This window comes from Chelonia mydas, chromosome 20 (assembly GCF_015237465.2).
Source record: "Chelonia mydas isolate rCheMyd1 chromosome 20, rCheMyd1.pri.v2, whole genome shotgun sequence".
NCBI classification, from domain to species: Eukaryota; Metazoa; Chordata; order Testudines; family Cheloniidae; genus Chelonia; species Chelonia mydas.
In genome coordinates, this window is record NC_051260.2 from 1811190 (window position 1) to 1835442 (window position 24253).

General features: G+C 47.3%; 2 protein-coding genes across 2 annotated transcripts in view; both read left to right on the top strand.

Moving 5' to 3' along the window:
- Window positions 1-7480, top strand: part of DNAJC22 (DnaJ heat shock protein family (Hsp40) member C22) — a 16936-nt gene extending 9456 nt beyond the window's left edge. The window contains 2 exon segments of the mRNA XM_037883892.2: window positions 7000-7079; window positions 7372-7480. The gene's annotated coding sequence lies outside the window, so the exon portion shown is untranslated.
- Window positions 7481-9928: 2448 nt separating this feature from the next.
- Window positions 9929-23677, top strand: SPATS2 (spermatogenesis associated serine rich 2). Its single transcript, XM_037883891.2, has 8 exons — window positions 9929-10072; window positions 10445-10589; window positions 11809-11944; window positions 18078-18136; window positions 19444-19553; window positions 20747-20849; window positions 21716-21912; window positions 22483-23677. The coding sequence occupies exons 1-8, from the start codon at window positions 10064-10066 to the stop codon at window positions 22822-22824; spliced, it is 1101 nt and encodes a 366-aa protein (XP_037739819.1). The 5' UTR covers window positions 9929-10063; the 3' UTR covers window positions 22825-23677.
- The last annotated feature ends 576 nt before the right edge of the window (window positions 23678-24253 follow it).

Consider the following 24253-nt stretch of genomic DNA (forward strand, 5'->3'; position numbering starts at 1 on the left):
TAAGAAGGCATTCTTTATTGTTGATTATAACCCTTTGAATGCTTAGCACTAAATATTTAGTGTGCTGCCTGCAGAGAACTTCCTGTCAGGAATAACAGGAGATGGAGCATCGAACAACTGAAGCATAGCATAATATAAGATTTAGACTGGACCCCCCGTGTCTTTTACTAGTATAGAAACTCCTGCCTAGGCTGCTTGCTTAGTTCACTGTAGTGCATATTTCACTGTTGCCCACGCAAGACACACTGCCTGGTCTTTGAGGGATGGGATACTTTAAACACAGTGGTGCAGTCAGGCCGAGGCAGTTCAGGACGGGGAGGAAAAGGGGTTACTTACCAAGTCGCTCTCTCTGCTTTGTCCTTACAGAACTGGAGGAGTCATGTGGTTGGCCACAAACCTTTTTGAAACAGTATTTGAATGTTACAGGGCGCTCACACAGATCCCTCAAGTCCTGCATTTTGCTGGTCAGGGTATATATGTATCCTTCCCCTTGCTGTGCAGAGGCAACGTCGTGAAGATAGACAAGCAGCTATCTGCACTATTCTTTGCCTCACATCTGTGTTACATAAACAATCGTTTCATTACCTTGAGAGTCTTAGTGGGCTATAGCTCCAGCACCCTGCTATGGATACAGACTAACATGGCTGCCACTCTGAAACCTGTCATTTGTTAACAAGGCGTTAAATGAAGATATTAGCGCTCCACATATGCAGAGAGTGTGAAGATTCTGTCTGTCTTCACCAATGCTCACTGCAAGAGTCTGACTTGCTATCAGGTCCTTGCTTTAATTGTTGGTACTTTGGTTTCTTTTCCGTGTCATCTTTCGAAAGCTTGCGCACTGAGACACTGCTGCTGTAGCTAATATGCCTTCTGGTTTTCCACTGGAGAGACTTGTTTAGTTTGAAAGGGTCTATCAGTTGCATAAATATCATAGTGTTTATCTAACATTTCAGGTGCACTTAAGCAATGGTATTGAATAGATAATTGAGAGCATTAGAGGGAGTGCTGAGTAGTGTGAGACATGCTTACGGAATGTCACCAAACCTGGCAATGTCTCTTGTGCTGTGGCTGATCCTAGTCTCAGTTGCATCCGATGAAGTGAGCTGTAGCTCACGAAAGCTTATGCTTAAATAAATTGGTTAGTCTCTAAGGTGCCACTAGTCCTCCTTTTCTTTTTGCGAATACAGACGAACACGGCTGCTACTCTGAAACCAGTCTCAGGAATGTGGTTTGAAATGAATGAGGATTACTGCACAGCTCTTATAGCTCTTGGTGTGTGTACAAAGAGAAAGCTGGGCAGGAAACAACTGTATTTGAATTTAAAATGGAAAGATACATATCTACTATGCTAATCTGTTTGTTGAATGCGGTTGGCTTTTCTTCTATATCAGCTCTGATGTGTGTGCCATGCATTGGAGGAACTAATCACTGGAGTTGTCATAAGAGCAGACCAAGTGCTATGGAATGTTGCTAGAGTGGATTCTCTTTCTGATCTCTTCAGTGCAGCTGTTTAAAGAAGCCAGCGTTAATTTGTGTGATAAATAGTGGTATAATACGAGCATGGAACTAGACTTGTGATGACATCTTCCTTATTGATTTGCCTCTCTGGAGGAGACAAGGTTACGAACAAAGAAGCAATTTAGGTGGTTAGCATTGTCTCTGGAGTTTGTCACATCAGATCAATGGGATAGCTGCTGTGTGGTTTACGTTTCAACACTATGGAGATCTGGCCTAACTTATTCTGTACTAAATGACTCACATTCTATTTGTACGTGGAACTCAGGCTTTGGAAGAGAGCGTGTCTTCTCATGAGAGTAAGGTGTACATTGATATGGTGATAACATTTTTAATGGGAATCAGGATTTTATTAAGGGTAAGAGAGATGAGTAATTTAACTGCTGTCCCTTCTCTGATGCATTTCAGCCATATCAAGCCAGCTCAGAGCAAACAACCCCCTATAACAGGTGGCCAAACTTACTGATCCTTACAAGAGTCTTCCAAACCCTGGCAGGTGTGCCCTGCTGGGCAGAAGCCCTGGGACTCCCTTCCCCGCTGGGCAGAAGCCCCTACCCAGCCACCACGCTGCACGGAAGAGGTCCCAAGCTCCCCCCCAGTCTGGTAGGTGGAGAATGGGGGGTGGGGCTCCGCAAGCCGCACTTCAATGGTAAAAGAGATGCAGTTGGGCCACCCCTGCTCTATAGGAACACTTGGAAGTGCGACCCTGCAATAACTAATGTATACAGCATGGATCAAGGAAAGGAAATTCTCCAGGGTCCTTTACAAGAAATATTCAAACACAACGAGGGCTTAATCCATTGAGGAGGAACTGGATTCTAGACATGGGAATCCATGTGAAATCAGTACAGAATAGTTCTCAGTGAATTTTAACACCATGTGGGTGAACCCTACATTAACTGACATACAACGGTTAAAGCATTTACATCTGCATAGGTTGCACAGATGTAAATAGGGGTTCCCCTGTCTTCAGTGGCGTTACATAGGTATTGCCTGAAGACAGGATCTGGCCTGAAGTCTTTAGCTGGTATTTTGGGTAGTCTGGCTTCATGTGAGATAATGAGGCTTTTATAGAGAAAACCACTGTAATAAATATGTAGATCCCAAACTACACAGTCTTCTAAATTAAGAGCAGTCTTATAATGAATTTGGTGCTTAGAAAGCCATTGTAATTCTTCAAATTGAACTGCAAAGCATTTTAAGGAAAAAAGGTTTTAAGATCCCAAATTTCTAATAGACTATGTGCAAATGGGATGACAAATACACTGGCATTTAGAAATAGCTGCTCTCCAGTTCCTTGATGATTCCCCTGGCAGTTTAATGTCACTCCAGCAAATATCCTCATGCCTAAAACAGAGTAGGGAGTGCTAGACAAACACATTTTCTTGAATTTTATGTTCTGTTTATACCTTGCGTTCATTAAATGTAAACTGAGTTAAAGCAAGCGCTGAGAGTAAGAAGGTTAGACGTAAAATCAGTGTATTGTAATCTGCTGTTCCAGGAGTGTGCAGCATGAATTCTTGGGGGGGAGGGGAATTCTTTGCAAAGAAGAGTTTGATAACATTGTTTTTTATCATCAACCAGCTTTTTTTCGGTGGTACGAACCATGAGACCGTTAAAGGTTTAACAGCAGGAAGTTAGTGGCTCTTGTCTCTGAGGCCTGGAAATCTGGGAAAATTTGCTCATGAGGCTGGAATGGGAAGAGAAACCAAGTGAGGCAGGATTTAACCATTCATCCGTATCCTTAATAAGTAGCTGCCCTATCCATCAAACATCGGTTCTGTCCAGTACTTCCTCCGTTTAAATGCTGCATCAGTGTCTGAGAATGAGAGAAGTCAATGTGGTGTCTCACCTCTCCCTCACGTTCTCTAAATAACTCACACGAGATTTTAAGTTAGCAACTTGGAATTCAGTTGAACTAAAACCTAGAGGCCAATGACTGACTTGAGTCCAGCTCTTCTAGCAGATTGTGCCTCACTCCTAAGTAGTGTTGCTCTTGAAAGATCCAGCCAGCAAAGCTGTCTGGCTGTGGAGATCTGTCTGAAGCTTTGCAACGGAAATCAGCAGCCTCTTGGTACAGTGTGCTCTGGGTCAGTCCTTGTAGGGGATGAACTGCACATGAGCAAATCTCCTCTTTGAAAGCTTGCTTCATGCTTTTAAAAAAAAAAAGTCCCTGAAGATGCAAAGGTGGTGCTGGCTAGGGGAGGAAAGCGTAGTCTCACTTGGTCTCTGTGAAGTCTGACTTCCTGCAGAGCCCATGCAGCTGACACTTGAGTTGAAATAAAGCATTAGAGCACAGTTAATGTTTATTCTCTCCGAGACTAAATGCACTAAAATATATACATGAAATATGCAATATGAAAGTGGAACAAATTGATGAAACTACCTGTTCCCTGTCCGCAGAAGACTTAGACCATTCAGACCACTACATGTGGGCTCACATGCCAGTCATTCGTAGGGATGCATCTCGGTAAAATGGCAGGTTTTGCAGAATGACGTGACCCTTACTGGCTAGTGGGAACCAGATCTAGTGGAGATGAGACTGTGCTTTAATTGCTTGCCTGCAATAAAATCAGCTCCTTCGTAGCCAGACGCAAGTCATCTTTGTCAAGCTGGAGTCAACAGCAGCAAACTTGTTTTTAGGTCTCCACTTTGAAGTGTCAGAGCTAGGGTAGAAGACGTAAGAGTCCTGATGAAGTTTGTTTCCAGCATAGGGTGGAGAAGTAGAAAGGTTTTCAGGATAGTTGATTGATGGAAGGCAGAAAATAAGCATTTAATTGGAAGTTATAGTAGCACTTAACAGAAGCTATTGATGTTTATGGAAGTGTTTGCAGTTTGTATTTTCAGGTAAGTGAAATTGCTAAATACAAAGCAAAGGCTATGGTGCTGAGGTTACTGGTAGTTCCTTATTACGGAGCCCAATAAAAGCACATTGTCCTAAGATTAGCACAGAAAGACAAAAGATGCATTGAGCTGCTTGGATTAACTTAATAGTGCGTCAGACCAACCCTGTTGGTGGTTAAAGTCGCTGGCTTGCTGCTTTTTTCTTTATTTCAGTTGGCCCGGAGCTGAGGAATGAATCAGAATTTCAATGACTTGTTAAAGGCTGTAATACAAACTGCAGTTCACTATACATTTGAAAAAGGAGGACTTGTGGCACCTTAGAGACTAACCAATTTATTTGAGCATAAGCTTTTGTGAGCTACAGCACGCATCCGATGAAGTGAGCTGTAGCTCACGAAAGCTTATGCTCAAATAAATTGGTTAATCTCAAAGGTGCCCCAAGTCCTCCTTTTCTTTTTGCGGATACAGACTAACACAGCTGCTACTCTGAAACCTGTACATTTAATTAAAGTTGTAGCCAACTGAAATAGTTTGCTTTTTTAACGTTAGATCATTTTAATTTTTTCAGTAAAGTGAAACATTTCTCCTTTTTTAAAATAATTTTGTACCTGGGGCAAGGCAGGGAGCAGCCTTTGGCTTGATGCTTTGGACATTGAAAAGGGTTTATTTAGCAAAATTCATTTTAGGAAAATGTTACCAAAGAACAACAGGTGCCAACTTAACTGTTGTTGGAAGCCCATGTTCTTTGTTGCATGAAGAAAATGTACTGTTCATGATAGCCAGTCCACAGGCAATTCCTAATTTGGCAGAGTGTTCCAGATGTTAGAGCTGTTCTTATTGGTGGTAGGATGGAGATACCTTCAGCACTGTCCTGTTTGCATGCTTACATGATGAGATTAAAATTGGCCTGTCTGGGTTTGTGAGGACACAACTAAGCAGCCAAGTTGGCCACATCAGGGTGCAAAACTATACGGAGGGCCGGGTAGGGAAAGCTGTGCCTCCCCAAACAGATTGGCCCCCGCCCCCTATCTGCCCCCTCCACTTCCTGCCCCCTGACTGTCCCTCTCAGAACTCCCCCATCCAAGCCCCCCCGCTCCTTGTCCCCTGACCGTGCCCCCCATCCAACCCCCCTGCTCCCTGTCCCCTGACTGCCCCCCAAGATCCTTATCCACACCCCTGCCCCCTGACAGGCCCCCCGGGACTCCCACAGCCTATCCAACTGCCCCCTGACCGCACCCCCCAGAACCTCCACCACATCCAACTGCACCCTGCTCCCTGTCCCCTAACCGCCCCCCTAGGATCCCCTGCCCCTTATCCAACCCCTCCCACCCCGTCCCACTCCCTTACCATGCAGCTGAGAGCAGCAGGAGCTCGCAGCCCCACCGCCCAGCCAGAACCAGCCACACTGCCCGCATGGCTGCAGGGGAGGGGGGAGAGCGGGAGCTAGCCTCCCCCAGACGGGAGCTCAAGGGCCGGGGAGGAGGGTCCCGCGGGCCATAGTTTGACCACCTCTGAGCCAAGTCTATCTTCCCACTGACCTTATCGCTTTGGTTGACCCTACCATGGCTTTTCATTCCAGACAGGATCATTTGGAGGCCCTTAGATTTGTCCCACTGACTCTTTGGTTGCAAGGTAGGGTCTCGTGTGCCAAATGGATGTGCTATTGCCTTGTGGTCTGAGGTTAGGCTATAATGTATCTGAGTCCATGCTGCTATTCGTCCTCATTGATTGCATGATAGAAGTAGCCAGTTAATATTGTATTTTCGCAGGTGATAAAGTAAGAGCGATCATTCTGGGTCAGACCAATGGTCCATCTAGCCCAGTATCTTGACAGTGGCCAGTACCAGAGCTTTAAGGGATTGTACAGAACAGGGCAGTTGGAGTGATCCACCCCCTCTTCTCCTCCAGGCTTCTGTGTGCCCTGAGCATAAAGTTGCATCCTTGACCGTTTTGGCTAACAGCCACTGATGGACCTGTCCTCCATGAACTTACCCAGGTCTCTTTTGAACACAGTTATATTTTTGGCCTTTACAACATCCCCTGGCAACACGTTCCACTGGTTAATAGTGCGTTGTGTGAAAAAAGGTTTGTATGAAACCTGCTGCCTATTAATTTCACTCGGTGACCCCTGGCTTTTGTATTGTGGAAAAGGGTAAATAACCCTTCCCTAGTCACTTTTTCCACACCATCCATGATTTTACAGACCTCTGTGGTATCCCACCTTAGTCGTCTCTTTTCTTACCTGACCAGCCCTAATCTTTTTAATCTCTTCTCTCACAGAGGCCATTCCATACCCTTGATCATCTCTGTTGCCCTCTTCTGAACCTTTCCCAGCTCACTAGATCCTTTTTGGGATGGGGTAACCAGAAGTGGACCCAGTATTCCAGGTGTGGGCGTACCATGGATTTATATAGTGGCCTTATGATATCTTCTCTCTCATTTTCTATCCCTTTCCTAGTCGTCCCTAACATTCTGTTAGCCTTTTCCTTAGCTGCTGCACGTTCAGCAGAAGCTTCAGAAAACTGTCTCCTGCTTTCCGCTCCAAGGCAAACATCTGAGCTACCCTGTTGCCTTAGGTTATTCTGAATGTCTCTTCCTGATGTCCACCATTGTCAGCACAGCCTTTCACTGTCTTTACAGATCCAACAGGGTTTATTTTCGATGTGCAGTCCAACACCGTGATGGCCCAAGGAGGAACCTTTGAAAACATGAAGGAGAAGGTAAGTGTTACTATGGGCAATTCTGTAGCTTTTCTTTGGCAGTGGAAGTGCTAGTGAAAGTGAATCTCTTAGCTGTTAACTCAGACATGGGGAAAACATTCACTGACTAAAGTTTTTTGTTTTGACAGTTTCACTCTCCAAGATGCTTTGTCCTGGCCTATTAAAACCATATCTAAGTGATCCCATGTTCCATACAGTATAATACCCTTTGATGCAAGCTTAGCAGTTACCGTGATGGTACAAAGAAGGTAAGCAAGTGGCAAAGATGTGACTCCTTGTTCCTCTCTTCCAGATCAGTGCAGTGCGTGCGGTGGTCCCCAACAGGAGCAACAATGAAATCATCCTGGTGCTACAGCACTTTGATAACTGTGTGGATAGAACAGTGCAGGCCTTTATGGAAGGTAACGATCTCTAGTTTCATGATCTTGGTAACTGCGCTTTAGCTACAATGTTTATTGTGGGTTTCATTTCGAAATAGCATGTCTTTTCAGCAGGCACTGTACAGCTTTCAGGAAAGGGCCATACGCTTTTTTTATACAGTATGTATACTTTGTGACTGGGGACTCTCTCAGATCTTCTTTGCAAAGCATCCAAGTACAGACGCTTTCCTGGAAGACAATCCAAAGAAGGTCCTCTTGGCCTTCCTGTAATTTTATTCAGAATCCGCCCCATTAGGTTTTAAGAGGGCAAAAGGAGATACCAAGTACTTAACCATTGTATTTCTTGCTCATGTGCACAAGAAAAGGAATGTCTGCATCAGCCTTAGGGTAGTTCTCTCCTCCCTTTTGAAACATGGATCACAGCTCACGTATCGGGATCAGGTGGCATATTGCATCAGATCGAGTTCCTACCTTGTAGGACAGGAGGTGTTCACCAATGAAACTGTCTTTTTGCACTTCTTGTCTGTTTCTTGTACTAACCCTCGCTCGCAACATGGTGCTTTGCCTCTGGCTAAGAGTACATATGGGTTGTGCAGCTACTCCTAATGCCTGGAACAACTTTATAGAATTGTCCTTGGCGGGAGAGAGCCGTATAAACCCTCTGATCTGGACTGAACCCCTCTTTAGTCCAAGTTCCAACACAGCCAAAGTCTTTAGCATGGCCGTGCCAATAGGGGGTTTGTTACCTGGAAGCAACCAGCACAGAATGTTATATGGAGGAGTCATTCTGATCAGTGGGACGTTCCCAAACCAAAAATGAAACCGATCCTTTCATTTCATCAGCTAAGAGAATTGAAACTTAATTTCTTTACGTCATTAGCTGCAGGACACATTCCAGCAGTCCCTAGATATGGAGACTCTCTGGTTTTTGTATGGCACAGGTGTAGGAGAGTGTGAAGCATTTTCCAGTGCTTATCTTAAGTTTCATTTCAGGAAATGCCAGCGAAGTATTGAAAGAATGGACAATAACAGGCAAGAAAAAGGTAACCTTTAAAATGTGCTTTAACTTACTTTGCTAGGGTCTATATCACCCTGGCATTTTCTTCTTTAAAGGCCCCAGGGCATGTTAGAGACCCAGCATCCTTTATAATTCCATGCTAAATCATGAAGAACAAGGAAAGAAAACCCAGGGCAAATATATATATAGATATATATTGCTGTGGGCAGAATTGCCTCACATGAAGTAGTCACCAGTCCGGCTAGTGTAACTCACAGCTGAGGTGAAATGCTTTATCTGATGACTTCAAAAGAAGGTTTGAACCCCCCCCCCCCCCAAACACCATCATGTAATTAGTTCAGTTCTGCAGTGTAATATTGATGACACTGCCTTGCAGAATCACCATGAAAATTTACTACCTTGGCCACAAATTCTCCTCCCCTGCTCTTTGCCACGATGATGAAAACACTGCTACGTGCTGGTCTTCCTCCCTCCCACCCCCCACCCCTCCCCCACGCTGCGAGGCTCTCGTCTTCGGTGGGAGAAGGTGTCATTCACTTTCCATGTGTTCAGCCTCTTTTGTGTGTCCTGTCATGACCCCTTGGAGCTCAGCAGCCTCTATTTCCTGAAGCCTCTGCTTTGATGCCCTTTTTCTTTGCAACGCATGTTTTGCTCGTTGACTGTTTTGCCTGCTAGTGTGTTCAGAGCCCTACACAAACAGATAACTTAGGCTGTTTTCACTTATTTTTTCAGTCATTAATGCCATCATATCGAAGTACACTGCAGTATAAGAATTTAAGCGGTAATCATACCAAACTACTCTCTCTAAATAACCAACAAGCACTGAGGTGCAAAACAAAATACTATAGCTCTGACGGGCAAAAAGTGTAGGAGAGGTGGGGGAAGAGAGAGGGAGTGCGTGAGGGGTCCCATCCAAGGGCTGACGGTGGGTAGAGCAGCCTCGAGAACAGGGTTCAGTCGGCGTGGGCTGAGGCAGGGGATATGGTATCCCCTCATGGGTGACTGTCACCCAGCAGGATTAACCGTGAGGAGGTCGTCTGGAATGTCACTGCTGTGTAACTGATAGGAAAGGCAGCATTCGTCCGGTAACGGGGGCATGGCTTCCCCCACGCCCCACTGCAGGGGGAGAGTGCACTCCCACCTCATTAATACCAGGATATCGCTTCTCATTGTTGAATAAATCCCTCCTGCAGTTATGGGACCAAAAGCCGGGATTGGCTGGAAAAGCTTTTAATTCAGCGACTCTTGGGCAGTAAGCACAAGATGAATTTTCCCTTCAGAAATTAAGCTTAACCTGTGGGTTTTTTTGTGTGGGATGGTATTCAATCCTTAGAACAAAAAGAAGAAAACGAAGCCCAAACCTCCAGCTGAAGCAAGCCCGGGCCTCCCAGAGGCTGGTAAACAGGCATCCGCTGAAGGGGAACAGTCTGCAGCTTCCTCTGAGAAGGGCGGGATTAATGGTTACCATGTCAACGGCTCAGCCAATGATACGGAGTCTGTGGACTCGCTCAGTGAAGGCTTGGATACACTTTCAATAGATGCCAGAGAGTTAGAGGATTGTGAATCTGCCACACCTGACATGCCCGATGGAACAGGTTAGACTTTCTAAAGTATTGTAGGAATTGAACAGCTCAGTAAGTTTTCAAACAGCTGCTTTCTCCCTTCTGTTACTGCTGCCTTTCTCTGCGCCAGTTCTGAATACGGAGTTTTTTTAAAATAGCATAAACTCTTTGGCTCTGTAAATACTCTATTTGCTTTCCACTCTTTGGCAGTGGTCACAGAACGAAGGGCTGCTCGCCCTGTTGATTTAAGTTTTGGTGGGAAGGGGGCTGTTTCTATGCTCCCTGTTTCAGCTTTTTTTGTTTGTTTGTTTCCCTGAACTCACTTGCTTTTCTACAGCAGTGTCTGAGCTAGACAGTGGAATAGTGGACTTTGAGCCAAAGTCACCCGTAATGCACTCTTCCCAGAGCCCTCCATCTGTCAGGCCGCAGCCGGAGCAGAGGAATGTCAGCAAGTCTCTGTTTAGGTCCACAGCAAGCAACCAGACGTCTGCTTCCTTGTCTCCAGTGTTGCTGGAAGATGTTCCGGTGTCATCTTCAAACAAGAAGTTGGGTAAGGCCTCAAAGATGTATGTGCGCTTGAGTTACAAAGCTGGTTACCTCCAGCAGGGTTCTGTGGGCCTCCTCTCTGGTTGTACTGCCCAGATTTAGCTGGTTGCTGGTGGATGGAGAGGCACACTGGACTTTGATTGTAAGGCAAACTAGCATCCTTTTTATTGTCTGGTCAGTAACTGGTAGTGCACTCTCCTCTCTGTGCACAGCTGGAATCTTGACAGCAGTTTAGCTGTAAGGCCTGAAGCACCAAACCCATGTACGACAGGGGTAGTAGATAAGCAGTCAGTCATGCTGCACGTGCTTAGCCTGTTTCTCTGTGTGCCCCATCATAGAGCCTTGAGCCTGTGTGCTCTTTCTCCTCCTCCGGGAGAGTTTGTCTAGGAGCCAAAGCTTCCCGGAGACCCAGTTACAAGAAACGACACTCTGGTTATTTTTCCTTCCTTCTGCTTTCTCCACTTCTGTTCTTGTCTCGTCAGCAGGAAGGACCTCTGAGACCCAATTTTAAATTCTGTCGTTATCCTCTGCTTTAGTGAGATGAGAACATCCGGCCCCTAGTGCTGGTAGTTCACCTTCTCACTGTAACGAGGACCATAATGAGCCGTTGCTAATTTAGCTTGTCAGGGGGTGTTGGCAGTCAGGGAGCTGCAGAGACGCACATAGGCATGGTGATCTGCTCTGTTGGAGATCTGAAGTGTAGAGACAAACTTTTGTAACAAATAGCCAAGCCTTTCATCTCTCTTTCTTTCAGAGGAAATAGCTCTCTGCTTGGATTTGATTTAGCTTCTAAAAGATTTCTCTTCCCCAGTAAACTTTATTCACAACTGGACAATTTTTCCATATGATTCAGTGCTTCTGCTTGTTATTCCTTGAGGTGGGCTTCCCTTCAGTAGTCCCCAATCTGTAGCAAAGGAGCGACAAACATGAGATGCATTAGATTTCTCCTGTGTATGAAAATCCAGTGACACATCTGTGTTCTCAGCTGTAAGCAGGAGATTCTGTAAGCCCAGAAAAACTCCCACATGTGGAAAATTCTGCAGTTGTCCAGACTAAATACAATGTTTTTTGTAACAGGAAAAGGCAGAGGGGAGTTTAAAGCCAAGCAGTCTGTGGTTTTGAAATGAGCTGAAAGATTCCTTTATGATTTATCACAATCTGGAAGATTTTGTAAGCTAACATGCTTGGCTGTTTTTTGTGTTTTTTTATTTTTCTGTCGATAGGTTCAAATATTGAAAAATCAGTGAAGGACCTCCAGCGTTGTACAGTCTCGTTGGCACGATATCGGGTTGTGGTCAAAGAGGAAATGGATGCCTCCATTAAGAAAATGAAGCAGGTCTTTGCTGAACTGCAGAGTTGGTAAGTAGAATAGGAAGCGATCCAACCATTAGGAATTGGGATCAACAAACTGAGTAAATAGGAAACCTAATGTTTTAGCTCATGGATTGCTCATTTGTGTTTTCCCCTTGCCTCGAACACTGTACATCTACCTTGTTAAGGAATAAACACAAATTCTAGGTGTGGGCATCTGCAACATCTGTATCAGCCTAGGGTCTGCTGTGCCTTAGTACACCTACCCTCCCAGGCTACAGCCTTCATAAGGCCCACATTGGAGCCACTGTACCTTACGGGTACCGTGTGCCTTAGAACCACCATCGCCATAGGCAAGGCTTCAGTTTGTCTGTTTTAAGCCATGACACTCTGGTGCTGGAATTAACAATAGCAGCACCCTGTCAGTACTACCCTGATGTCCAGGTCAACACACACACTCTTTTAGACACTGGTAATCTGAGGAAACTCACAGGCAAAATATTTAAGGTATTTATCATCTTAATCCTACCATTTGTTGCAGAGAAACATGGTAAGAGAATGCTGTAGTTTTCTTAAAAAATATAAATCTTGGGGCTTGGTAATAATTCCATTTTAAGGGTACCATGATGGGGGTGGAGGGAAGAAACCCAGTGGAAGGGAAGAAATGCCTGTCTGATGACTGAGCTGGCCATAATTAAGGAGTGGGGTTTTGCTGGAGTGATGTAAGGACATTTGTAACTCCGTTCCAGTGCTGTAGGGGTGTGTGATCCGTATGTCCTCAGTCCTGTAAACAAGTACATGCTTAACTTTGCTACTGTGAGACATTCCACTGATTTCAATGGAACTACTCCCAGGAGTAAAATTAAGCATGTGCATAAATGATTGCAGGGATGGGACCTGTATCAGCAAGTGTGTAGATTCCATAAACTGTGGTGTCATCTAAAGACTGTAATGTTTGAAGCAGATCTGTAAGGCATCCATAATCTGCGCCAAGCTGCGGGGCAGAGTTGAGGCTGTTTGGGTGATGCTACCTTCATTGCCAGGCTTTCTAATTTTTTGGGATGTCTTGGTGTAACCTTAACTTGGAATTTCTGATCTTTTCAATATTTTGAGAAGTATATTCTCAAGAGATTTTCCCTATAAATAACTGAGCTATTTACAATCTTAACTCCGGTTAATGTTTTTATGGATAGGAATTAATACTATTTATTATTTATGACCTTTTTCTTTCAGTAGATTTTGTCAGTAATATTAATTATTACTACTATGACCTCTTTCTGTCAGCAGTTTTATTCTCTGCCTCTCTGTATGGACAAAATCTCTGAAAAACCTCTCATTAGAATGGAAAGCTTTAAGTCTTTTAGCTAAAATGTCTGGTTCTGTATCAGTAATTCCTTGCCCTTTGGATTATAGTCCATGAAACACTCATGTCATTTTCAGAAAGGTTAAAGATTCAAGTCCAGTTTAGTAGCATTGCTCCGATAAGCTCTGATTGCTGAGAGACAGAACCAGCATGAACCAGGAAACACAGTTCCGTGAGGCAGGGATGTTGAGTACATGTCTGGAATGCAGCCAGTGGGAACCTCCTTCAGTAAATGCCAAATGAACTGCTTCCTGCTGGGAGGCTGTGTATATAGGATTGATAAGCCATAGCTCTGCAGCCAGGTCAATTTAACTGTAGAGAGAAGATGATCTGCCGTTTCCCGAAAGTGATGCACTTGCCACTCAGTTGTAGGTTTGTGCCTCTGAGTATCATTTCAGTGCCCTTTATGCTCCATGCTTCGAAGAACAATCAGTATGTTTAACTCCTGTTGGCACAAAACAAGATCTTGGCGCTAGTGATGCTCACTGAGCCATCGCTCCCACTGGTTTTCGGCTGAAGAGAACTTGCCCCAATGCTGGTTTAAAAAGCAGCTGTTCTGTGGGGGCAGGGCGGTGAATGAAAGGCAGAGTTTGGACTCTTGACTTTAGAGGCTGTGCAGGTGGGCTGCAGAACAGCGGCTGGTGCTGTAGCTATCAAAGCTGTACTCAGACGACTGCCATTTGATTGGCTGTTTCATGCACTTTTACACAGTTGTCACAGACCCGGCCCTTACAGTTGCTTACAGCAAACATAAGGTGCTGCCCTGTGCTTGTAACTGGACTTGCTCCAGTCCGTGAGGACTGACGCCCTCCCCAGAATGTCAGGCCTGTCTCTGCGTGGAAATAGCCACCCTTCCGCACTCGGACGTTCTCTTCAGCCTGTGAAGTTTCCACTGTTCAGCAGAGCATTCTCCCCCCGGGGCTCTGCTGCGGCGGTAGTAAAGCAGTGGAGTGGGTGTTGCGGTTGGCTAGTCAGTCGGGGGCACTGCCTGGTGCTGTGCTGAAGGACGGCAGTCTCTGCTTCTCAGATCCCTCCCTCTGCTCTTCCTGTCTTTGGGTTGGAGTTCAGGCTGGCAGTGTTGACTGGGGAACATACATAATGACCAGAACGCTCCACTACGTGATGTGGGGGAGAATGCCCGAAATCCTCTGCTTTGCGCACAAGGTGTTGAGCTTTGTGGGGTACATGGTTCTAGTCACAGATCCCCCACTGTGGACATTGGCTGTGCATTGGGCGCTGGATCTGGGAGCTTCATCTCTGCGTATGCATGTCACATGCTGTAGGTTGCCTTCATTGTCTTGTGGAGGAGCTGCCAGGCACCCTCCAGTCTTTCAGAGACTGTTATATTTAAGCCTGACGTAAACCTGGCCCCAAACCCTTTGTGTGCGTGTGCAAAGGCAAGCCGCTCTTTTACTTCACCAAGGGGCAACATCTTCCAGGTGCTGTTGCCAGAGTTTGGGTGCGGCTGAAGTTAACCCTTCGAACGCTGGGTGAGATCACAACGGTGTGGTCAGCCTTATTTCACCTTCCTCGTTTTCCCCTGAATTTCAGCAGCTACCAGCTGGCTGGGTTTCTTCCCCTCTTCTAAACCTGCTTTCTCAGGAGCTGCACTTCAGATCGCCACTGTGAACTGGTCTCCCCTCCCCCCACATAGATTTGCCCCTGAGGCAGAGCCGTCAAAAAATGAATACTTGTTTCTGAAAGGACCCAGCACAAGGAGCTTTTTTCTTTAACTAGAAGCCAGGCCGTCTGGATTTTTCAGCAACAGACTGTTGGATTCAGATCTGAGAGTCGCTCCTTCAGTGTGTGGACCTCAGGCAAAGCCACTTGACTTTTGTCCCTTAGTGAGCCCAGCTGTAAAATTGCGTAAAAGGCTCCAGCTGAGCTTCGCTGGGTAAACTAACTGACCTACCGAAGCAAGCCTGAGTTTGCACAGGCTGCCCGACCTGCTTTTGGGTTTGCCCATCGACTATACGGATGCCTGGAGTGCTAAGCCTGGAATGTCTGATAGAAACTGGTGGCTGCTTTAGCATGGGTGAGAGGGGGATGTGTGGAAGGAGGGTGCAGCACAGGGCTAGTTCTCTAGTGTGGTCACACGATGCACAACAAGGCTACTGCTACCCCTGGAGATAGGCAAGGGTTGTTCAGGCCCCGCACCCATGGCTGGATAGTCATTGCTACGCTCTGTCGGGGAATCCTTCCTGGAACACAGTGTGGGACAGCGCTAGCAGACTGCAGTCATGGGGTACAGTCCCTTCCTGTTCCCTTGCTTTCTGTACCACAGTCTGTCTGAACTGTGTCAACCGGGCAAGGTTAAATCACTTCTGGATCTTTTTAATCTTGTGCTTGTTCATTACTAGTAACTTTTGTGTTCTAAGCATTTGTATTCCGGTAGTGCCTAGAGCACCCCAGCCAGGGTCAGGGTCCTATCGTACTGGGAACAGAGAGCCTGTCCGCTCTGAATAGCTCACAGCCCTAGAAATGTAGGGCAGAAATGTATTTGTGCATTTGGTTTTTTCCCTCCTAAGCGCAAAATACTTCACTTGTCATTATCGAATTTCATCTAATTAGGCAACACAGACACAGTGATAAGTAAACCGAGAAGCGCAAATAGAACTTGCCTGCCTCCCTCCCCTCTAAGACACGGGAGAGCACGAGCATTTCAGAGGTACTGTGCTTTACGCCCGCTTCCAAATGGGCAGTAGAATAAAGACCCTTCCCATCTGAAGCGAGTAAATCGTTCTCACTGTGGAGCACTGAGCAGGAGCTTGATGGTTCTGATCCTCTGGGTCCTAGAACTGCAGAGATGCCCGTATAGCATGCGGTGATGTCAAACCTAGAATGTAGTGAGGAGAGATCAGCAGCTGAAATGAGCCAAAGTTAATGAAGTGACTGGTAAATGTATTCGTAACATGCTGGCTGCCGCGCTAGGTAACTTGGTGTGTCTCAGGGTACAAACCGCGCCACTGTGGACAACTGAGGCGCAAGAGTGAGAGGAACCTGCTCCAGTAGGGAATGAGTGCAAAGCTAGCAGCGTTTATTGCAGGGGGGGCCTTGTAGAGCAGGGAGCAGAATGGAGACCTGAGCTTTGTGCCTCACACAGGAGGGCCCCTCCCCATATGTATCTGAATCCGGAACGTGGGCATTGGCCTTTCCTCCTTTGCCTCCACAAAGTCTCAGTAACTCAGGTTACTCAAGTGCCCTTCTTCACATGGCCTGTTCCTTTGAGCAGCAGCTACAGGGAGTGCCTCCTTGTCTGCTCTTCAGTGGTTGAGCTGAGCAACTGAATGAGCTAACTGGAGAGCACTTACTCTAGTCTGAACGTGGCCATCACCTGAAGTTCTAGCTAGAGCTGCCAGTGCAGGCTGCCAGCTGAAGGTCTCAGGGAATTTTTAGTCTCCTAGCAACAGATACGCGTCCAAGTCACAGTACAACTTACAGGCAAATGAGGGAGCTTCATTGTGATCCTCTTGGTTTCTCCTTTGCTAGAAAGTTGTGACAGTCACAAAGGGCTTTGGAGGGGTCATGCCGTGTACTTTGACATCTGTGGGCTGCTTTCTGTGTGTGGTGACAACTGGAGGCCAGAGTGGTGTCTTAGCTGTTAAAATCTTGAATGTCACACATGTGTATGTGTGTTAAATCCTGAGCTTGTTGCTTCATTCGTAAGGTGTGTTCAGCTCTTAAAGTGCCTCTGTGATATGAGCAGAAGCATCAGCGTTCAGCCTTTGTGATTCGAGGAGAAAATCCCTTCCTCCAGTGCCTGCTGCTTTGCCATAGCGAAGGCTGGAGCATTGCCGCCAACTGTTAGCTTTGGGGCTTTGTTGGGATTTCTTAAGTCTTCTTTCTGTTGATGCAGAAAAGCCATGTTCAGACCTTCTCAGCAGTCTCTCAAAGGTCTTCCCTCAAGCCTGCCATGTGGCCAGCCAGAACAGAGGGAATTTGCTTTGAATTTGAGTTTGTCACGTTTCATAACAAGCCCAGTGAACTTTGCCTGTGCATCTGCCCCCCGTCCCGGTGAGAGCATGAACACAAATCACCTCTCTAACGAGGCTTGGTACCGACACCGTCCACACAGAAGGAGATGGGGCAACGAGAGACTAAAAGGGTGTCCCCTGTTCTGTCATTCTTCAGCTATAATCCTAGAGCTCAGCTCCTACTGACAAATGGTTCTGGAGGGAGCGTTGCCTAGTGGTAAGGTCGGGGCCTTGGCCATCAAGACTTCTGGGTTCTGCTCTTGTGCTGCCACAGACTCAGCCAGACTTGAGCAAGTCACGGAACCTCTGTGGCCTAGTTTCCTCATCTGTGAAAAGCGGGTTTTGCTGATGCAGGTGTCCAGAGCACAGCTTTGTGCAGTGGCTTTACCATTCTCCCCTCCCTGGTCGCGCGGGGACTGCACCGGTACCCAGCGGGCTGCCCTGGCAGCTAGTACAGTAACTTATGTGGGCCAAAGTGGAATTGGGTTTTGTAATGCTAAAAAAAAATTCACACACAACTCTCAAACTTCCAGACTAAACAGTACCATGAGAACGTTAAGGTGCATGCTAGCCTTCCAGTGTCTGCTCCAGGCCGGGACAGGTTGCGGTCATAGGAACACCGGCTTTCTGCTGCCATCTGCTGGCCTGTTCTCTGCCAGTTCTGACCAACATCTAACTGGAGAGCTTCCTGCTTCTGTACTGTATGCAGCTGGCCACGTAAAGGGAGGGATGCTTTTGCTGTCTGTTTTCCCCCCAAAAAATCCTTGCTTTGAATTCTGGGTTATTGTTTGTGAACTCAGGCTCTTGATCAGAACTTTTTATTCCTGTCACCTTCTTTTCTTAGCCTCATGGACCGCGAGGTGGCACTACTGGCTGAAATGGACAAAGTGAAAGCAGAAGCAAGTAAGATGTTTTATTTTTTAAAAGTGGCTCACCTTAAAAGCTGGTGCGGTTCCACTCTAACAGCAAGTCGAACAGACACTGCTCCAGTGAGAGCACACCATACACACACACCATACACTCACTCTCTCTCTCTCTCTCTCTTATACCCTTACACACTTTTAAAAGTTTCTCTCTACAGGTTAGGATGACATTTAGCTGTTAAAGGGACACAAATCAAAGTTGGTCACAAGCTACGTTTGTTTTGTGAAGTTTGTTGGGCTTCAGTGCTGTAAACATTCTAATTCCAATGGAAAGTTTCTTTTAAACAAGCATCTCTTTGTAGTGGTTGCAATCTGACCATTGTGTAAGAGCATGACAAGAATAAAGTGAAATTCACTAGCCTATTTTTATGTTCCAGTGAGAGAAATGAGTGACACAAATGGTGAACGGTCAAGTAGATATAAGATCCTTTCAGTTTTAATAATCTGGGGTGTTACAAAGCTCAGGAAATATTTTTAACCAGATGAAGTCTCTTTAAATATTTATACCTTTCTTTATACAACTACTATTTTTTTGTACTGGGTCTTAATGTACCAGGTTTGTTTTTAATCTGGCTGAAACTTGCAGTGCCACCAAGACTTTACCTTATCTGGTAACCGAAAGTTTTGGTTAACTAGTCTAACACACTTGCCAAAAGACAGACTGTCTGGCTTGTGGTTGGGTATTAAACAGTTTCTCCAGATCATTGCTTTCTCTGTGGTGCACCAGTTCCAAAGGTTGTTTTGTGCTAGGAAGTAGGACCTTGGCTGCACAGAACGTGTAGGCTGAAGCTGAGAGCATAAATTCCTCTTGGATGTCCTCTAACTCACTCCCTGGTGGTGTACTGAAAATCAGCTCGGCAGCTGCCTGTCAGTGCAGGCGGTCTGGGGTGATCAGAAAGGAAATGGAATTGGGCGAGAGAGAGGCTCTGTTTTCGTGTGCGTACCAGGGAAGATGTTGGTGCAGTTGACCCTCAGAAGTGCTTGGGATTTAATAGAAACAAAACCCAGATCTGTTCTTAAACTCACTTTCCAATGGCTTCCCTAGCAAGGCGCTCTGGTGGTCAGAAACCGTTAAAATCTGGACAATGTAGTTAACTTGTAGATTACAAAACAATATTGTGGTAGTGCTTGAATGTTTCATTTCTCAGCCCAGCACCCGGCTGTGCTTAACCGAGCGCCCAGACGGACAGCTAAACCTTATGTGTACCAGTGAGGTGCTTTGCAGACTGACTCTTCCTTCAGCATCAATTCTACATAAGCTTCGGTCTCCCTTTCATTACCTTTCAGTGGAAATCCTGGTCAGCCGACAGAAGAAAGCTGGGGCGCTAAAGAAGATGACTGATGTCGCTGTGCGCATGTCCGAGGAGCAGTTGGTAGAGCTTAGAGCTGACATAAAGGTGAACTTTTCTCCGTCCTGTTACAACAGGGCACTGGCCTGAGGGCTCTGACCCCAGGCCTGTGTTTGGGATGAATGTCCTTTCGGATATAGCGTAATCAGATGTTGGCTATGCCCAGTCAAACAGGTGAGTGCTCACTTCATCTTACTGACACGGAAACTGACAGAAGTGAAGTGACCATTGAAGGACACAGAGATTTAAAATGGAGTCAAGGTGAATATTTGGGAGTTCTCCGCTCCAGTCCGGTGTATACGTAAGATCACACTGCTCGTCTTATGCAGAAGCACATTCAGAGCAGCACCCGTGTCTGTAAATCTTCCGTTTCTTTTCAGCGAGAAATAGTAGTTCCCAGAATACATTCACTCCTAGCGGTGTGCATGCACAGTGTGGAAGCTTCAGCAGACTTTGCCCTGCATTTTTTCTTTTAGCATTTGGTTGGCAAAATACTGGCTTCAGCAAACAAAGGGCCTTTTGGTCCTTAACACCACTTAGCTTAGTTCAGCTTTTAACCATTTTGAATTGGCCCAGAACAGGGCTTCTGGCACCTCGTGATCCTTGTCCACATGGGTTTGTCTGGCAATCTCCTGCTAGGGCTGGCAGCTGATGGTTTTGGGTTGATGTCACTTCCACCAGTGTCAGCAGGCACCTGACCAGTCCCCGATCAGTCCCATTGCATTCAGACACACGCACTCACTTTTACCACCAGAGGTCAGTAAAATGTTATCTACAGGCTGAATTAAAACCCAGTCTGAAAGTCAGATCACCGGGTCTGCTACGTTCTCCCAGCAACAGTCCATCCTAGACCAGCTTTGGTTTTCCCCCAGTTGGACTACTGCTGCCGACAGCATCCAAAGCAGATTCGCGAGCCACCCTGACTTCCGTAGGGTGGAGAGCAGCAGGTTGAGCCGCTCTTAGATTGCATTACCTGGAAACATTAACTTCTGGTGGGAGGCTGCAGACACCTGTTTGTTTGCACGTGTGTAGGTGGAACTGATGCAGCAGAGCCCCGAGTGACTCGTGGTGTTAACTATCCCCTTTCTTGGCAAGGCTGTCAGAGCCGTGCCTGACCTGAGGCTCTGTTTCCAGACGAGGGAGAAGGCTCTTATCTCGACTTCCCCTCTTACGCGCCAGTTTGTCACCAGGCATTAGCATAAAGATTGTGTTAACTTGCAAATGTTTTCTTTCCCATTAAGCACTTTGTCAGCGAACGCAAATATGATGAAGACCTGGGCAGAGTGGCACGATTCACCTGTGACCTGGATGCAGTAAAAAAGAGCATCAGCTCGTTTGGGCAAGGTGAGCTGGTCTGAGGCTATAGGTGAGAAGGTGCGTGTGGCAGAGGGTGGGCAGGTATGGACAGGGACAGGTACTGTTGCAGAGGAGAGAGTTCAGAGGGGCCCCTGGATTTAAACCAGGGGCCAGTGGTATAGTGTTGTCTGGGTCGGGGGGGCTCTCTGCTCTGGAAGAAGCTTCCCCTCTGTTCAGAATAGCCAGTCTGTTGACCTTCTGGGCATGCTGCAAAGCCCCTGTATCTTTACCCAGTGCGGTGGGCAGTGTGCTTTGGGGCAAGCCCAGATTCGGGGCTGGGGAGAATAGTGGTCTGCCGGCCATTTAATGCTTATGCTTAATTTATGGTGGGAGAGCATCTTTGGCAGGGACCCCTTGTAGCCGTATGTATAAATTTAAGAACATGTATAGCATTGACAATGTGGTGTATTACCAGAGTCTGTCCAGATCCTATTTAAACCCCACAATGGCTCTTTAAAGGCTGGTCAATTCTCTCAGGCCCTTAAAGTCATGCAGGAGCTAAGTGGTCTCCTTCATCAGGAATTTGCTTAGTTTGAGGAAGCAGGGACACGTCTCGTGATGAAAGCAGGACCTGATCCTGCCGGCTTTCGCTGGAGTGTGCGGTGCTTTTCAGGTCCAGCCCCTCCAGTGCCAATCAGGGCCCTTTCCCGGGGCGTTCTAACACCGAGATGCAGACCCTGGCCAGCCGAGCTTTGGCACAGATCGTAGGTGAGTCAGCAGGTGAAGAGGGTAGTGTAACATGTCATGGAGTGAACAGGGCAGCCGTGCTGTAGCCCACAGTAGGTGAGATTCCAGGGGCATATGTGTGCGTGTGGAATTCCTTTACACCATCCTTCACTGTGTTTCCATTTCAGTTTCCCATCCAAAGAACAGTTACTCAACCAGATCGCGGTGCAGCTCCGTCATGTCCTTGAGCCCAAGTGATCCCTCCACCCCGGAGTGTGCCTCTGCTCCCAGCCTTCCCACAGCAAGCAGGAGGCCCCCGTCCTCGGCAGAAACACCTGCAGCCGGAGCCAGCACCAGCAGCCGTCCATGCCAGCCTCACCGAGAGGTAGGTGACGACTTCACAAGAGAAGCGTTTAAATACGGCATGGAGCTCACCACCAGCTCGGGGCTGTTTCCTCTCTCTCTAATGGGTCCCTCCTGCCAAGTGCCAAAAGGGCATTTGTCTTGCCTGGTGCAGACTGGGCAGTGGCAGTGTGCCCTGCTCACAAGGCAGGAGGGCATGATAAAAGTCCAGGGCATCCAAGCATGGCTGGAGGAACCTCGGCTTGTCTCAGCTTCTCTGAGAGCGGCACCCCCTACTTCTGCAATGGCAGCTGTTGGTACGAAGTCAGCCACAGCTGCATGCTGCAACATCTCCTGGGGAGGAGCACGTCTAACCCACCACAACACCCGCCTGTGTTCTGAGACAATCCCTTGAGGTGCCACTGGTCTAGGGGGCTTCCAGGGTGGCTGGAAAGGTGGTGGCTGGAGAGGGGATAGTAATCAGCTTGAGGATCATCCAGGGCCTTGCACGAGTGGTTCATAGATCTCTGCTGCATGTAGCTTGCTCTTTGCAGCTGCTGGCTCTGCTAATCTCCTCTCTCCAGTCACTTGCCAGCCCTTCTTTCTGTTTCAGGTCTTCCAGGGTAACAGGAGACAAGGCCAGGGCTACCGGTCCCAAGGCCAGCGCCATAACGGCCCCTCCAATCCAGGAAGACACGACAGTACGAACCGGTACAGAAATGGGCCTTGGTATCAGTCCGGTTCCAGGTCTCAGAATTCCCAGTTCCGACCTCCAGGGATTGCTGCTGACCCTGGCCAGACTCATTCCACAGGAACCAGTGGAACTGGTGCTGCCTCCCTGGCGAGCCAGCCCATCCCCTCAGCACAGGTGCATCCAGGTGCACCCACCACAGACATCAAGGGGCTCCCACAACGTAAGCCAAGGTCAAGCCAGCCTGAAGAGGCGAATTCCTGAGAGGATCCAGATCTCCATTCCCTCCGGAGACTCGGCTTGATAACTGGACTGTAGGAAACTCCTAGCTAGAGCTATTAACAAAGGAAAGTTTACACTCCTCTCTTGTGCCACGTTTTTCTCTCCTCCCTTGTACGTTTCCTTCATTTTCTTCTCTTTGTGGAAGCTACTTCATGCGTCTCCCTACGCGCTACTGCCGTGTGCCAGGTTCATGCTTTACCGGAACGCACTCTGCTGCTGCCAGATCTGTGGCTTCCCCTGGGAGCTCCCGGGACCTCGATGGCTCCTTTTCCTTCAGAGTTATCCACAGAACCCCAGGCAGAATCCGAGCCAAAAATAACCTCCCAGTTGTGGCCCTGGGTGAGCCAACCTGTGGGTGGAACCCCCCCCCCAGCCAGCTCTCCCTGGTAACAGCACACAGTTCATGCTGGCAGTGAAGAGGGTCGCTGTGAAATGGGGCTTCGGCTAGGGTAGCTGCTGGTCAGATTGGAGAGAGCCGTGTGGAGTCTGCCTCGCTTTCCTTGGAGCTCACCTGAATCCCAACACAGCCCAGGCCCACACTGGCCCCCCGAGTCCCAAACCCTTGCTCGGGACCCTTCCATGGAGCCAAGCAGCAGTTGTGAAGGCCCACGCACACTTCCTGTATAAATTTAGATGTTCCCTATTTTTAATGTTTTTGGGGGGGGATCTCTTTTATTTTATTCACCCCCTGCCCGTCCCTACCCTATCTTGTCCCTAAACTAAATTTATAACCATAACAATTAGCAGTGCTAATCCTAGGTAACACCAGTCAGAGATTGCTCCTGGCATTCTTCATAGTTGTACAAATAAAGACGATGCTGACGATGGGCATGTTGAACTGTTGTTGTCTGTGCTTTCCTGCAGCAGGGACGGTTCAGTCGCTCCCGAGCTCTGAAAGGATGGGATAATGAGCTTTCTCTTCTGGGGTGAGTGATGGGGACTGGAATCAGGTCTCTGATCGCGTGTTCTCAGGCTTACGCAAAATGAGTTGGAGAAACTGATGGGGCTGAAATTCCACATGGGTGATTCGCGGCCTGTTTGTAAGGACAGTAGAAACCCCCCCAGGCTTTGCAGTGACTGCAGCATAATCCCACAGCGGGCATGTCGACTAGGGTTTGCACCATCCCAGCGCTGGCCGGGGTCATCAGCAGGTCTGAGGTGAAGTGCCTAGAATTTAATGAAGACTGAAAATGCCTCATCCCTCACCTGTTTGTGACAAAATCTGAGCTGTGGCATTGCAGATCAGACAGCAAATGGGAACTCCCGGCTTCCTTCCAGCTGGAGATCTCTGCTGGCTTGGAGGAGGCTGGGCATTGTGGAAGGAGGAATAGCGTCCGACTCTTGAAACAGGGACTTCATGTGGAGTCCACATCTGGGTACTTTGACAGTCCCTCTCCCCCGCCTCAAAGGG